The sequence below is a fragment of the Gekko japonicus genome, unplaced genomic scaffold (genome assembly GCF_001447785.1).
Source record: "Gekko japonicus isolate JY-2015 unplaced genomic scaffold, Gekko_japonicus_V1.1 scaffold245, whole genome shotgun sequence".
NCBI lineage: Eukaryota > Metazoa > Chordata > Lepidosauria > Squamata > Gekkonidae > Gekko > Gekko japonicus.
This window is the reverse complement of record NW_015167537.1, coordinates 647,142-662,657: the sequence shown is the minus strand read 5'-3', so window position 1 is coordinate 662,657 and position 15,516 is coordinate 647,142. Positions and strand designations below refer to the sequence as shown.

At 41.4% G+C, this 15,516-nt stretch overlaps 1 protein-coding gene across 3 annotated transcripts in view; it reads right to left on the bottom strand.

Annotated features, from left to right (window-relative positions):
* Positions 1-7,049: 7,049 nt before the first annotated feature.
* The window catches only part of MARCH3 (membrane associated ring-CH-type finger 3), a 176,792-nt gene continuing 168,325 nt past the window's right edge, over positions 7,050-15,516 (bottom strand). For 2 of the 3 annotated variants that reach the window (XM_015413522.1, XM_015413523.1), the window contains one exon: positions 7,050-7,492. In XM_015413522.1, coding sequence (XP_015269008.1) covers positions 7,306-7,492 — 187 coding nt within the window. In that variant the 3' untranslated portion in view covers positions 7,050-7,305. Of the gene's footprint in view, positions 7,493-8,180; positions 8,270-15,516 lie in introns of all 3 variants that reach the window. The other variant, XM_015413521.1, reaches the window with a different exon arrangement.

Here is a 15,516-nt window from a genome sequence, read left to right as displayed (position 1 = left end):
ATATCAGACTGGAATATATTCGGCAATACCAAATATTTCCCCAATCCAAATACTTTACCGGTATTGGACAGGGGAAATTTGGCATTTTCCAATATTTTGGGGGTCTTATTTACCAGAAGCTGAAAAATACCAGCATTTTTTTTTTACACACTCCTACTGTGTAGCCCTGACCTGGATAGCCCAGGCAAGTCCAATCTCGTCAGATCTTGGAAGCTAAGTAGGGTCGACCCTGGCAAGTACTTGGAAGGGAGACCTCCAAGGAATACCAGAGCTAGGACGTAGAGGTAGGTAATAGTAAACCGTCTCTCTGAAATGTCTAAGCCCCATTAGGAGTCGCCACAAGTCAACCGTCACTTCCAGACATACAGGCACACTTTCTCAGGATTTTAAATCACCCTGATTCTGTTTTCCTAAATATTTCTTTAAGATTGATGACCTCTTCTAAAACCTGGGTCCCTCAGAAGTTGCCTTGTGATCCAGAAGAAATGTTAATCACAATTGCACTAAGCATCCTACATCTCCCAACTTGTACACCAAACTGATATTTCTGATAAAGGTAGCTTGAAAGTATAACTGAAACAAAAGTTAGAAGTTTTAGTATGAACTTCCTAATCAACCATGCTGTCCGAAGACTTCTCCATGGTCATGTGGCTGGCATGACTAAACGGCAAGGCACACGGAAGTGGTACCTATTTATCTACTTGTAATTTCTTGCTTTCAAACTGCTAGGTTGGCAGGAGCTGGGGCCAGAGACTGGAGCTCAATCTGTAACACGACACTAGGGTCTTGAACTGCTGAGCTACCGAACTTCCACTCTGTAACTCAGCGTCTTAACCTCTGAGTCACCACAGCTCTGTCAATAAGATATATTTTTTTATCATTAACAAGTTTATTGTATTAGCCATTGGCCATAACAAAACAAAAATATATACACACCCATGTACATTACATTAAGATATCCCTTCACTGACTTGCGCTGAATCCTAACCTTAATCTTATCTTTTTTGCCGCCAAAGCGAATAAGGACATTCTGCTGGTAACATATGCATCCGTATCAGAGAGCAAAAAAACAACCAACTCCTGTTCTGAAAATCCATTGCGCAAAGGTAAGATAGGGTATATAAATCTCTGCCTAAGTGATTCGAGCTGTGAGCATCTCAGTAAATAGTGCTCAATATCATCCACTTCGCCCAAACCACATTGGCAGATCCTTGAGGCAACAGGTAGACCCATAAAGCGACCAATACAAACCATTGAGGGAATGGCATGGAATCTGAGGGCTGTAAATGCCCTTCTTAGATCAAGAGTGGTTAATTTCTCTAAATAACCAGTCCTACCATGATCTCTTTTAAAGATCTTAAACAAGGGGGCCGTTCGGCAACTTGCTGCCGCATGAAGGTTCAAAAGGCCGTCTATATGAAATACCCATTCCTTCAATATGGACTTTTGTGTTTCATTATCCGCTAAGCCCATTAAGTCATCCGGGATTGAGTATTCCTGTAGAATAGAAGACAAATAATCATTTAAACTTTTGGAAGATTTCAACAATAATCCAAAACTTTGGACACCTAGGATATCCTGGGGCCGTTCCTGACATTTCCTCCAGTAGGAAGGAATTCTTACAATTGCAATTGCCCTGCCTTTCAGCGATACCATACCCAATTCTAACCTCATCAGCACCACAGGTGCCTATTTGCTCAGCTCAGGAACCTGAGGGAAGGGATAGGATTGCCCTTTAACTTAGTTGAAAATGGCACTTGAGATGCTTTTAAAATACAAAAATAACGGCTTTATTTAACATCAAAGGGTAAGGTCAGGTGAAATTGGCCCACCAAGTTTTCTACTTCCCCCTCCCTCCCCAGCGGTGGCGAGGATGGCCCGCCCGCCAAGCTTCCTCCCCGGCAACAGTGAGGCCAGCCCGCCAAGCTTTCTCCCTCCCCCCTCCCCCCACGGTGGCGAGGCTGGCCCACCAAGCTTCCCTTCCCAGCAGTGGTAGCGAGGCCGGCCCGCCAAGTCTTCTCCCGCCCCCTGTGGCGGCAGCGGCAAAGCCTTCTCAGAGCGTTCCCTGCGCATGCACAGGGAACACTCCTTTACTTTTGGGGGGATTTAAGTATCCCCTCTATAGTTTTTTACAGTTTTTAGATTTTTCTGCACATCTGGGGATTGCCCCAAATGTGCAGGAAAATCTCCCTGCCCCCAGGTGCCCCTGATGGGTGGATTTAGATATCCGCATGCGGGGGGGGGGAACCTTGGCTATTAGATATATAGATGTGGGAGACCCAGTTTCAAATCATGACTGAGCCATGGAAGTGTGCTGGGGTGACTAGGCTGGTCACACACTAACCTCCCTTTTAGGGTGGTTGTGAGGATGAATTGAAGGAGAAAACTATGTAAGTCATTCTAGATCCCTGTTGGAGAGAAAGGTAGGGAGTTAATGAAGTGAATAAATAAGGTAAGTAAATCCCTGTGTACTGGAAAGCAAATTTTTGAGGACATTGTTTTCTCCTGTGAAATGGCCTAATAATATATGTTTATAGTGATATGTTTGAAATATGTGGCTTGAAAGGTTCTTACTCAGGAGGTCAGGAAATCTATTAGAACAGAAAATTGGTTCTCCAAAGGAAGCCTTGTTGGTTTTATATTTTTTCAATGTTTTTCCTTTTGATTCAGTTTGGACAGTAGGCCTAAAGCAAATGCCGTGTGTGTTTTGCATACCCCATTTTGTCTGTGTCCAGAATGTAACCGAGTTAATCACTCTAGATGAGAAGCATAAATGTGCACGCATCAACACATTGTCATAAGTATCATAAACATTATTATCGTCCTGTGCTTTCTCAGATCTCACAAGTTCTGAGCCTTTGTTTTATTTATTTAAAACATTTATTAACCGCCTTTCTACCTTACGAAACTCAAGGTGGCTTGCAATGTTAACAAAACAATAACAATTAAAAAACATGAAAATAACAATTTAAAATCACAATTAGGATTGTGTATAAGTAAAAATCAAATGCAGTCTTAAGAAGAAGAAGACGAGAAGAAGAGATTGGATTTATACCCCGCCCTTCACTTGGAGTCTCAGAGCGGCTTACAAAGTCCTTTCCCTTCCCCTCCCCACAACAGACACCCTGTGAGGTGGGTGGGGCTGAGAGAACTCTGACACAAACTGCTCTTTTTCAAGGACAGCTGTGCCAGAGCTTGTGACTGACCCAAGGTCACATCAGCAGGTGCAAGTGGAGGAGTGGGGAATCAAACCCGGTTCTCCCAGATTAGAGTCCGCACACTTAACCACTACACCAAACTGGCTCTCCAGTTTAAATAAAACTGTCTTCAGCATCTCTAAAAGATCGAAAGTGAGGGGGTCACATGCACCTCCCTGGGAAGGTTCCTAATGTTCACCTTTTAAAACAAATACTAAATTGTTGCCTAGTCTTGTGGCTGCAACTGTATTGCCATAATTAGCAGGGGAGTGCATGCAGTTTTTTATGGGCAACTTTACGTGTAATTTATAGTCATCATTCCATAGCAAGTTCTCTGCATTGCAGTATGCTTCCACTTCCTTTTATTAACTGTCTCTGTTACAGTTTCAGTTTACAACATGCCAATCCTTTATATCCTGATTCCTCTTTGAAACTACTGCAGGGATGTGTGGGCATGTCACTGCTTCTACTCATCCCTTGTGTAGGGATTTAGGGAAGCACAAGCAGTAGGCAGTGACCAGGACATGGAGACAATAATGCAATATTCTGTACTACCAATAGGAAGCCTTGGATACAAACTGTTCTGCATGTATCCTCTCCCCTCTTGCATAAATGAGTCACTCCTGATGCACCTTCTCATACTCTTAAACCCTTGATCCCATACTTCATTGCTATTCTTTTCAGAAGTTGAGTTGCTGCTGTTTGGGAGACCTGCTGCTTTGTTGGTGAGGATATTGCCAGCATGGGTTGGATCCTTGTGAGGTCTGTGCAAGGATTTTCTCTGTTCTCCACTGCCCCAACAGCCATTTCTGACCTCAGGAAAGTTTATTCCATGGGTCTGTTGGACCTCTGGAGTAATATCCAAGTGGGTCTGGACTCTGGAGGCTACAGTGGGGCTGGGAGTGAAATGACTCCTCCTGCCAGTGGAGTTCTACTCATGGAAGAGCAGGAGGGAACAATCCCCCCTCCCCACTGCAGTCTCCTAGCTTGCATGCCTATTACTCCAAATCTTGTGGCCCCCCCTGGTGATAAATTTGTCAGCAGCTGGAAGCAGCTGCTGTGTGGGAGAGGATAACTGTGAAGAACTGTGGACCTTGGTGCTTTCTGCGGATGGACTACTGTGGCTACCGAGCCAGTGAGTATCACTGGTGTAGGTGAAGCAGTTGAGACACTGCTTCCCTTTTCTGTTGCCAGCTGAGCAGGTATCAGTCAACTGTCTGCCAAAGCAAGGGAGTGCTAATTGGGAGGGGAGTGTTAATCACTGGCACTGTGAATAGAAGGCTTATCGTTACTTTGGTTCTGGCATGCAACTGTATCAAAGCATGAAGGAAGTAATATTAAAGTTGTTTTTCTAAAATTAAATTGTTGCTTTCATAATACTGTAAGTTTTTATACTTTTAAGGATGCTCAAAAAGGCACCTATATTGCACTATTGGTGATATTTTGATTGATGCAAATATAATCTCATCATTTTCAAAAAGCAGATGATCAAGGACTTTTTAGTTTGACAGCTATAAATGCTAGCATTAATGATCCTGGTTGTTAAATAACAGCTTTCCAGTCCACAGGCAATGTAAGCTAGCTTCCTTATTGACATTTCACTTACATTCTTATTTTTCACCTAAAGGTAAAGGTTCTTTTGCTTGAAAGCCAGTCGAATCCGACTCTAGGGTTGTGGTGCTCATCTCCGTTTCAAAGCCGAAGAGCCAGCGCTGTCCAAAGACATTTCCGTGGTCATGTGGCCGGCATGACTAAACGCTGAATCGCACGGAATGCTGTTACCTTCCCACTGAAGTGGTACCTATTTATCTACTTGCAATTTCTTGCTTTCGAACTGCTAGGTTGGCAGGAGCTGGAGCTAGAGACGGGAGCTCACTCCATCATGCGGCACACTCGGGTCTCGAACTGCTGAACTACTGACCTTCCACAGCCTGCAGTTCAGCGTCTTAACCACTTGATTTTTAATTTTAATTTTAAAATTTATTATAATTTAATTTTTCACCTACAGGACGAGAAATGCCACACACACTGAAAATGCCTCTCAAAGTGTGCTATATTTGGAAAAAAATATTTTAAAAATAGCAAATAAGTTGCATGTCATTACCTTAGCAGCAGCATTTGCCAGCATTTAAGCATTTAAGCTTAGTTCTAAAAATAATTGAATGGAATGATGGTGGTTTTGCCTCCTTTTTAAGAAAGGGTTGTTCTGGGAAAGACATGCCACCCAAGAATAACATGTTTAGCATTTGAGTTCTAAATTGTGAGCCGACTGTAATTGTAAAGCTGTTGTAAATACGCCTACAAAGAGGCCTTAGTCTCTCTGGTATAAAGAAGTTGGGACTTATGTATTCCCATCTAAAGTTACCTGTCAAGCTGGAAACCGAGCAGGGCTGGAGCTTTATTAATTGTTATGCAAGGCAGGTCCAGGCTTCCTCAAACATGACTAATGAGCCAGTGCTTAATTATGTATGCAAGAGCCCCCCTCCCTTCTAAGTAAACTTGGAGAATTCAGGTCAAACTCTGTTCTGGTGTAGTTTGTTCACCCAGGATGTTACACGATTTTTTAACCAAAGAAATGTGTTTTTCCCTTTAGAGTTACTGCTTTTTCTGAAAAGGGGTTCAGGCTTCTATGAGAATCTAATTAAATAAGAAGTGCTCTACAATAGTACAATAGTACTGTGGCCATCAGGCTGGATGCATTATTCCCCAGCATGTTCTGCTATTCTTTCTGGAATCTGGCACTAGGGGATTGTTAGGAACTCTTGTAAGTTCTGTTGTATCACTTGAGGGGAACTTTAGTGGGCCAGGTGTAGTACATACTATCTTTACCAGGCAGCTTTTAGTAAAGGTTCCCTTGCTCGAAAGCCAGTCGAATCCGACTCTAGGGTTGCGGTGCTCATCTCCGTTTCAAAGCCGAAGAGCCAGCGCTGTCTGAAGACGTTTCCGTGGTCATGTGGCCGGCATGACTAAACACCAAGGTGCACGGAACACTGTTACCTTTCCACCGAAGTGGTACCTATTTATCTACTTGCAATTTCTTGCTTTCGAACTGCTAGGTTGGCAGGAGCTGGAACTAGAGACGGGAGCTCACCCCATCTTGCGGTACCCGGGTCTTGAACTGCTGAACTACTGACCTTCCACAGCCTGCAGTTCAGCGTCTTAACCACTTGAGCCACCGCAGCTCCCAGCTTTTAGTACCTGATGATAAACTACCAAATATTTATCCATCCAGTGTTGCTTGTGTTACAAATATTAGTGGATTATCTCCATTAAAAAAAAAAACTTGAAGAAAACATGTAGAGGGGGATCTGATTGACCCTAAGAACATAAGAGAAGCCAATGTCGGATCAGGCCAATGGCCCATCCAGTCCAACACTCTGTCACACAATGACCAAAAATACCAGGTGCCATCAGGAGGTCCACCAGTGTAAAGATGGGACAGAGCATCTTGTATTTGGTAGGAAGTTATGCTAACTGCTGCTATGAAGGGCTCCACCTAGCAGACCTCTTAGTCCAAAGCCTGCATTAGCGGAGTTTCCTTTTGAAGATGGAGAGAAAGTGGGAGGTTCTTGCTTACATGGAGCTCTGGCTTCACTAAAGCACCCTGCAGCTTTGGACTGCAGTTAGCTTGATTTAAAAAGTCTCAAGTATGTGTGTTTCACATACTTGTCACTGCTTTCTATGATGCGTGCCCGGTGAACTTCCTTGATTGATCCTCTCTGAAATTAATATACCTAAATGCCAAATGACTTCTCACTTCAAGTTATTCCAGATAAACCCAATAGATAGAAAATGTATTTCTCAATTGCCAAAGAAATAAGAGAACAAATGTGTTTTGTATTATTTGACCATCATAGTTTAATATCTTTAAACAGCAATAAAAAAGGGTTGCATCCCTAGAGATGCAGCTATCAACATGGTATTGGAGAATGTCATACAGTATCTGCTAAATTTTTAAACATGTTTGGCATCTTAGCAAATATCATACGATTGCAGCGTCCATGATTTCAATTGCAACAGTCAAGTCGTCTTTCCTCTGCAAAGACACTGTCACTCAGATTATTACACTACCAAGTTTGGGATGGAATCAGCCCCTCCCTCATGTAGTTCATGGCCCCGATGTGGGAGTAGCACAATTAGACGATTGTCTCCTTTGAGTTTCTTTTGACTGAATGCAGGCCCAGCAAAGACTGCTGATTTGAAGGGATGCCGGCAGACTTTGGGATGAGAAGTATAACTCTTTGATTGGTCCGACGCCATTCATTGTACAATCTACAGTGATACCGAAACGATACCTGCAGCAAGAGAAAAGGAAGAAATGGTTGAGACTGGAGGACAAAACAGTCTGGAATAAAGGTGCCCTTTCCTATGTTGCAACACAAGTATGCAAACTGCTGTCCTGTGGCTTCATTCATCTACAGCACTGTAACATTCAGAGGTCACATAGTTCGTCTGCAGGTCCTCATCCATTGTATTGTTGTCTGGCAATGATTGCATAGAAAGGACTCAGTGCAACTAGCCCCAGCCAACTGGTGTGAGGTCTTCCAATGTTATACAGCACTCTGGGATGAAGCCACACAGCAGCAGTGATCACTACAGTAAAGGGCACTGAAGATGGGCAGTACATACAAACTCAGAACAAGGGAGCAGTTTGATAGTAGAATTAAAACTCTATAGATAATCAGTTGATAGCCCAGCACAGCTGCAAACTCATTGGGGACTGTGGTAAAGCAGTATATTTTGTCCTAGTCCCAGTTCCCCATTTGTTAAATTATCACAATTTCTTCCCTTCACCACAGGATTGTTGTGAAGATAACTGAGCTAAATATCATGACGTACTTCAGTCAATTAACAGCATGCTCAGTGATAAGCTGCTTAATTTGAATTGGGAAAACGTTTGCCTGTCAGTAGGGTATGCACATATATCCTTTCTCATACTAAAGTCTACCAGTTACTTTGATTGTTTGTCTCCTAGATATTCACCTGCATTCAAATCCCTGCTTGGTCTGCACTGGATTCAATGGGGATAATTTTGAGTCAAGTTCACTAGTTCTTTGGCTTGAGCTTCTCCACTATAAAATGGAAATAATAACTTGTTTCACTGGGCTGTTGAGAAGATTAATGTGTTACGTGCTTCCCTCAGTAAATGTAACATTTATGAATACAGTTCAAAAGCGATGAGTAGCGTGTTCGACAATACTTTGCTTGTGTTCTGCTACATGTGAATCGTGGGGTATCATTAATATTCCTGGTTACAGATGAGCTGGTGGTGAAAACTTTGCTTGAGGAAAAGAACTGGAGTTGTGATAGAGCCATATATGCATGCAGGAGTCTTGAGTCCCTGGCATCTTCGCTTAAATAATGTTAGCAGGTGCTGTAAAAGGCTTTCCTCTGCTTGATATCTTGAAGAACCGCTGCCAGTCGGAATAGAGAGTACTAGGCTGGAAGGATCCATGGTCTGATTCAGGCAGTTCTATATGGTCAGAATAGCTAAAAAGCGATGACTATCTAACCCATGTACAGTAAGATTCAGGTGCTGAGTCAGAGATTTCTTTTAAGATTGGACATCATCCCACAAGCACCTGTCGTCCTGTGGTAGAAAGGTGAATGCTCCTCGTGATACAATGCATGGTTTTAAAATCTGGATGGAAAACCAAATGGGGTTTCTATAGGAAGCAAGGTTTCATCTTATGACCATGAAAGCTCAGGCAAGGCTTTTCCAGGAATTGTTGCACGAGGCTCCAACTGTTTGCTTGCTGGATGCATTTTCCTAGGATATCCTAGTTAAGCCCGACAGGTTGTTTACAATGGTTTTTGCCTTCAGGCAATTTCTAAGTGATGCAGCTACTGAATTTCATCAACGGCCAGGGAGTACGGCATTGAATTTGTCCAGGAAGTGCCAGCAGTTGTTAAGATACTCACTAATGTTCAAAACATGGAGTCTAGCACAATTTCTAAATTTCTTTTGAATCCTGGCCTGATTTTGATTATATATTTATTCCCTATTAAAGGGAGAAACTGCAATTCTGTGTTATCTTGCTCAAGGCAAGAATGGGACTGGGGGCAGGACCTGCCCTTCAATACGTCCTTTAAAATAAAAAACAACAACATAATTTTGGGGTCTAGGATTCTTCCCGTCCAGCACAGAGACATAGTTTGTGTGCTGATCCCAGAAACAATTATTAGATTCCTGCAGAAGATCAGTGGGGCACAGGCAGTGGAAAGTTGCTTGTTTGCAAGTGTATGGAATCTCTGCACTGAGAACAGTTACCTTCATTAAACTCTAAGTCAGTGGAGCAATACCCAGATGGCATTTAGATTTATGCAAACATCAGTCTAATATCATCTAAAAAACCTTTTTATGGTAATTGCTACATCTGTAACTGGCTTCATTCTGGCTTACTGCCTCCACAGCAATAATGGGGCACTGACACTACAAAGCCCAACACTGTTCTGAAGAAATTCAGTTGCTTTGAGTCTTGACTGTGCATATCTTGGTGAAAAATGCACAAGCATAGGTGAGCAGTGCTGGCTGGCTGAGTTCGTTCAACCATCCGTGGGTTACTCTGTATTGGCCAGACTGGCACAAGGGATCCTTCTTCATCTTGGATCACTGATGTTGGCATCAGGTCATCTGAATGGACTGCAACTGTTGGAAGCAGCCTGACCCTATTTTTGAAATACCTTGAGGAATTTATGTATTTTACTTTACCCCCAAAAGGGACACAAAGTAGCATATGTTATTCTCTCCTTCTCCACTTTATTTTTACAACAACCCTGTGGGGTAAGTTCGACTGAATGCGTGTGGCTGACCCAAGGTCACCCCCAGTAAGTTTCTGTGGCAGAATGTGGATTTGAACTTGGGTCTCCCAGGTTAGAGCGTAACAAAAGTTTTATTCAAGTTATAAGGTTTTGTGTGCATGCACACGCAAGTTCATACCTTGAATAAAACTTTGTTGGTCTCAAAGGTGCCCCTGGACTCAGACTTTGTTCTGCTGCTCCAGACCAACATGGCTACCCACCTAAATGGGTCTTAGTCTGATAACCCACTCTACAACACTGCTTACCTGAGGGACTGCCTTTCCCCACGTTCCCCAGAGAGTACTATGCTCAGGGTCACAAAATCTTCTGGATCTCCCTGGCCCTAAAGATGCCAGGCTGGCTACTAACACGGCTAGGGCTTTTTCTGTGGTGGCTCCGCACTGGTAGAATGAGCTCCTGGAGGATATCAGGGCCCTGCAGGATTTATTGCAATTCTGCAGGGCCTGCAAGACAGAGCTCTTCCACCAGGCATTTGACTGGGGAGTCGCCCCTAATAGTTCAACAGAGGTTAAGACCCTGTGCCCTGGAAAGCGCCATTAATGGCCTGTGCTGTGCTGGTACAACTGAAATATATTATGGGACTTGGACAACAGCCCTATAATTACTGCTGATTGTTGCCCACTATGGCTAATAATGAAGCTGTTTTGCCATCCTGTATTTATAATGAGCACCTTATAAATGTCTTATAAATGTTTTATGTTTTTTAACTGTTTTAACCTTTTATGTAAGCCGCCCTGAGCCTGCTTCGGCAGGCAGGGCGGGGTATAAATCGAATAAATAAAATAAAATAAATAAATACAACACTGGTAGTACACTATATTATCAAGTTTCATTTCCTCTTTAAATTCTGGCTTGAGTTTAAAATCGAGACACCTTATTCAATCATGAACACAGTGTGTATGTATGCTTAGAACTTCTTTTCCCCCAAGACCATTTATACTTCGTGGATTTGATCTGAGCTACGCCTATTCCTTTCCTCCATATATATCAAAGAAATGACTTGACTAACTTATAAAGGATTGCGGGGTCCAGAACAGTCCAATACAATCTTCTTTATGACCAAATAGGCAAATTGGATAGGGAATAATGATTCCTATGCCAGTGTAGTGTTCAGCTGGGTGCCACTGTTAATGGATGTGCCACAGCTTGGGGCAATATTGTTGTGCAGTTAAGAAGTACAGAGGAATTGGGGGGGGGGGGCTTTTAAAATGAGGTACATGAGTAAATGTATTTTGACTCCTAGGAGATTCCTAGCAGGCTTTCAAATGACTAATACAAGCAACTGCCTCTTGACAAATCGTACGTGTCCCTGCAATATGTTAGGGAAGGCCTTCTAGGCTCTATTGTACAGAGCGTTATATATGTGTATCTTGAGTATGAAAAGATGCACACATGAGTATCAGTGCTGGGTGTAAGAGGCCATACGCAGGGTGGAGAAGTAATCCTTGGGCTCATGTGCCTCACTCACTGCATGCAGATCCTTTACTATGAACCAATACATTTATCCTTAATGCACCTTGCATGAGACACAAGCATCATTTTCCATGGGCGGATCTGACAGATCCCAGCTCGCATCAGGAGTTCTATGTGCAGGAGGGAAGACATACATGTCCAAAGTTTACATCAGTGTGTACCACCACCATGTAAGTGGCATTGTTTTTTGTTTTAAAAATTATTTTGAATTTTCAAAGTAAACAACCATATATTTATTATTAACAATATAGATATCTGAGTCTATAAGTCACCATCAACATTTAACCAGGAATAACTCTAGACCAACGTTTCTGAAAAGTCTTAGCATCTTTTCCTTGTAACCACAGTGTTAGCCTATCCATTTCTGCCACTTCCAACAATTTATTTTTTAACTCTTGCATAGAGGGAAGCATAGATGATTTCCAGCTTTTAGCCACCAAAATTCGTGCAGCAGTTACAATGTATTTAAGTAGGTAAATATCATTTACTTTCATCTTATCAGGAAACATGTTTAACAAAAATATTTCAGGAACTAGTTCTAAATTTATTGCTAACATGTCAAATATTTTTTGAACTTCCTTCCAAAATGTATCAATCTTTTTGCACCTCCACCACATATGGCAGAAGGAGCCTACATTGTCTTTGCATCTGCAGCAGTTTTTAGAGGTAGTAGCAGAGCACTTAGCTAACCTATCCGATGACCAATACCATCTGTAGTATACTTTCAATATATTTTCTTTATAAGAGGTCGCCCTCAGAAGTTTAACTGACTTCCAAATTTTTGCCCAATCCTCTATCGGAATAGCATGGCCCACATCTTGCATCCATTTAACCATTATCGTGCTAACTTTTTCATCCTGCATATAGTCTTCCAACATAAAGTTATACAGTTTTTGAATAGCTTTATCATTTGTTGACAGCCAAAGTTTATCCAAACTATTTTTTGTTGTATAGAAACCCATTACTTTATCTTTGACAAATCTGGACTTTAACTGTGTATTTTCCCATCACGTTAAATTAATATTAGCATTTTTTAGGGCTTCCATATCTTTAAGATTGTTATTCTTATCGAGTAGAACATCATATGATCGGTTTTTTTCAACTGTTATCAAGGAGGGCATAATAAAAGCTTCCAGAGGGGAGACCCATCGCAGAATTTTTTCATGGAATTTATCTTTTATTTTCTTCCATACTTTAAACAGGGGGCCTTGCAACATATGATGTTTGAAATTGGAGTGTATTTTATCCTTGTCATACCATACATAGGCATGCAAGCACATGTATAGATCATGACATTCTAGTTTTAAAAGTCTTTTGTTTTCCAAGGTTATCCAATCTTTAATCCATGTAGCTGCTGCAGCCTGATAGTAAAAATACCAGTTTGGTAAACCCACTCCTCCTCTTTCCTCTTTCCCTCTTATCTTGCAATGCTAGGATACCAGACAAAAGATTTGACTATTTTATCAAAGTCCTAAAAAAATTGAGTGCTTTTTAATATTGCAATATTTTGGGCCAAGAATAGAAAACATGGCTGCAATTCCACCCATAAGAGATAGCTGCATGTCTTTCCATCTATGGAGATCTTTCTTAACTTCTTCTAGCAGTTTTTGATAGTTATTTTCTTTTAGCATACTGTTCTTATTTGTCATAGCTATGCCTAGATATTTTATCTTATCTACGACTTGTATATCTGTCTCTTCTTGTACCTTCTCAATAATATCTTGAGGACAATTTTTCATAGGGGAATTTCAGACAGGCAATAGACTCCGGAAGGGAACCGGTTCTCAAACAGGTTCTGGTCTGTCATTTCAGACAGAACCCGTTTGAGAACCGGTTCCCTTCCGGAATCTATTTGTCATTTCATACACAAACGCTTCAGTCTCGTTTAGGAACCGGGACTGAAGCGTTTTACCTGTCATCCACTTCCAAGTGGTCTCTAGTGCCCTCTCCCGGTTCCAATATGCCTTTTTCCCGCCTTTTTTCGCCCGCGCGGGCGATCTCCGGCTGGTTTTTTTTTTAACGTTCGATTTATAGCGTTATAGCGCTATAACAGAATGGCATTATATCAATCCCATTGGAATGCATGGAGTGTTTTGTTATACTGCTATAGCTCTATAAATCGAACGTTAAAAAAAATTGATCACCCATGTGGGAGGAAAACGGGAAAACAAAGCGGTGCAAGTCTAAAATGCCAAATCGCTTGTGATCCGGCTCATTTCCAGTAGGGGCAAGCCCTGTGTGAAATGGCAGCCCTGTACCGGTTCACTTCGAAACGGATGATTGCCAGCTTGAAACCAGGTGAAACTGGGTAATGTGAAATTCCCCATTATGATTTTAGTTTTCTGGATATTTATGGCCACCTCCCCATACTTTGAGATTTCAGTAAGCAAAAAACTAATAGAAGATGTTGGTTCCTCAAGAATAAATATGAGATCATCTGCAAAGGCCTGGAGTTTAAATTCTTCATCACCTATTTTTAGTCCCCGTATGTGCCTATTATTTCTAATTGCTTCATTGAGAGATTCTAGGGCAAAAATAAATAGTAATGGTGAGAGAGGACAGCCCTGCCTTGTGCCTTTTCATATTTGTATTTTCCCTGTCGTATCTCCATTAAAGGTTATCCTAGCATATTGTTCACTATAGATAGCGGAAATCATTATTAGAAAATTTTCACCACAATCCCACTGCTTGAATTTCTGTATTAGGGAGTCCCAAGAAACATTATCAAATGCTTTTTCAGCATCTAAAAACATCAAAGCTAGTTGTTTTTCAGGATGGATTTCAAAATATTCAACAATATTAATTATATTTCTTATGTTGTTTTTGATCTGTCTTTTTGGAAGGAAAATGGCATTGTTTTTAACAGCTCTTACTTCACAGTGTATGAGGCCTCTGTAAGTAGTCTGTATTTTCTGTTATTCTCTCTGTGTGTAATTCTTACGTATGTTCCCTATTAAGTTGAGTCCCTGCTGTTCCACAGTGACAGTTTGAAACCTCTTCCTTTCCTGAACTTGAGAGCACACTGGCTTATTAATATTGCCCCCTCCTGCTGGACTTTATAATAACAGAAGAGGAATGCAACTTGATCTCCCAAATGGAATAAAAGGCAAGCTACAGACTACCATGCAACTGATACTGCACCTGATTGTTCAGGTGTTCATATCAGACATCTCCCTGGTATGTAAATGTAAAAACCGTCTCCCTGGTATGTAAATGTAAAAACCGTGCTAAAAAAAATTCTACAGCTGCTTGGTTCTTGCTCCCGAAACAAACCCATTTTTAAAATTTCAAAAGTCATTCTAGAATGCAAATTATTCTTAGGAGGATTCAATAGGCAAATAGATGTTAGCAGTTGCAGTTTAATTGCTGCTTAGGTGAATATGTATTTTAAGAAGTAATAAACTATATTCATTGTATAGAGAGGCATTTATGGCAATTGAATACTGCTTTTCAGAAAAGTATTCCTCCTATATCACTCCACATTGGTACAGTGGGAGATATAATTAAGATAAAAATTTGGAAGCACTTTGGGCCCTGAGAATGTGTTAGCTGTATCAGATAGGTATTGTGATAAGATGACATTTACAGGCAGTGGAGTGTAGCAAAGGAACTATCACTAGGAAATTAAACAAGTGCTAATATGCTCTGCCTGCTGTTAATTTGGACAAAGTAATTGTTTTGCAATGTTTTTAAAAAGCTATCTTCTGGAAAGCAGAGGATCTGTTAGGAAAGACTGTCCAATCAGACTCAAATTAAACTCATATAGTTTTACAGAAACAGACAAATTGTAGATGTGCTTAAGAGTTGTTTTTCTGAGCACAGATATGCCTTGATCCAGCTCCAGTGGTGTTTTGCTGCCTACAGCAAGCAGCCTTGGCCAGGGATGTGCATTTCACCCTGGAAAACAGATGGCACCCATCAATTTAAACAGTCTAGCATGAGAGAGATGTATATCTGTTGCACAGAAGGATTGGGATGAGCGTATATACCTTGAGTGGTTGATTAATTGAGTGAAATCTAAAAT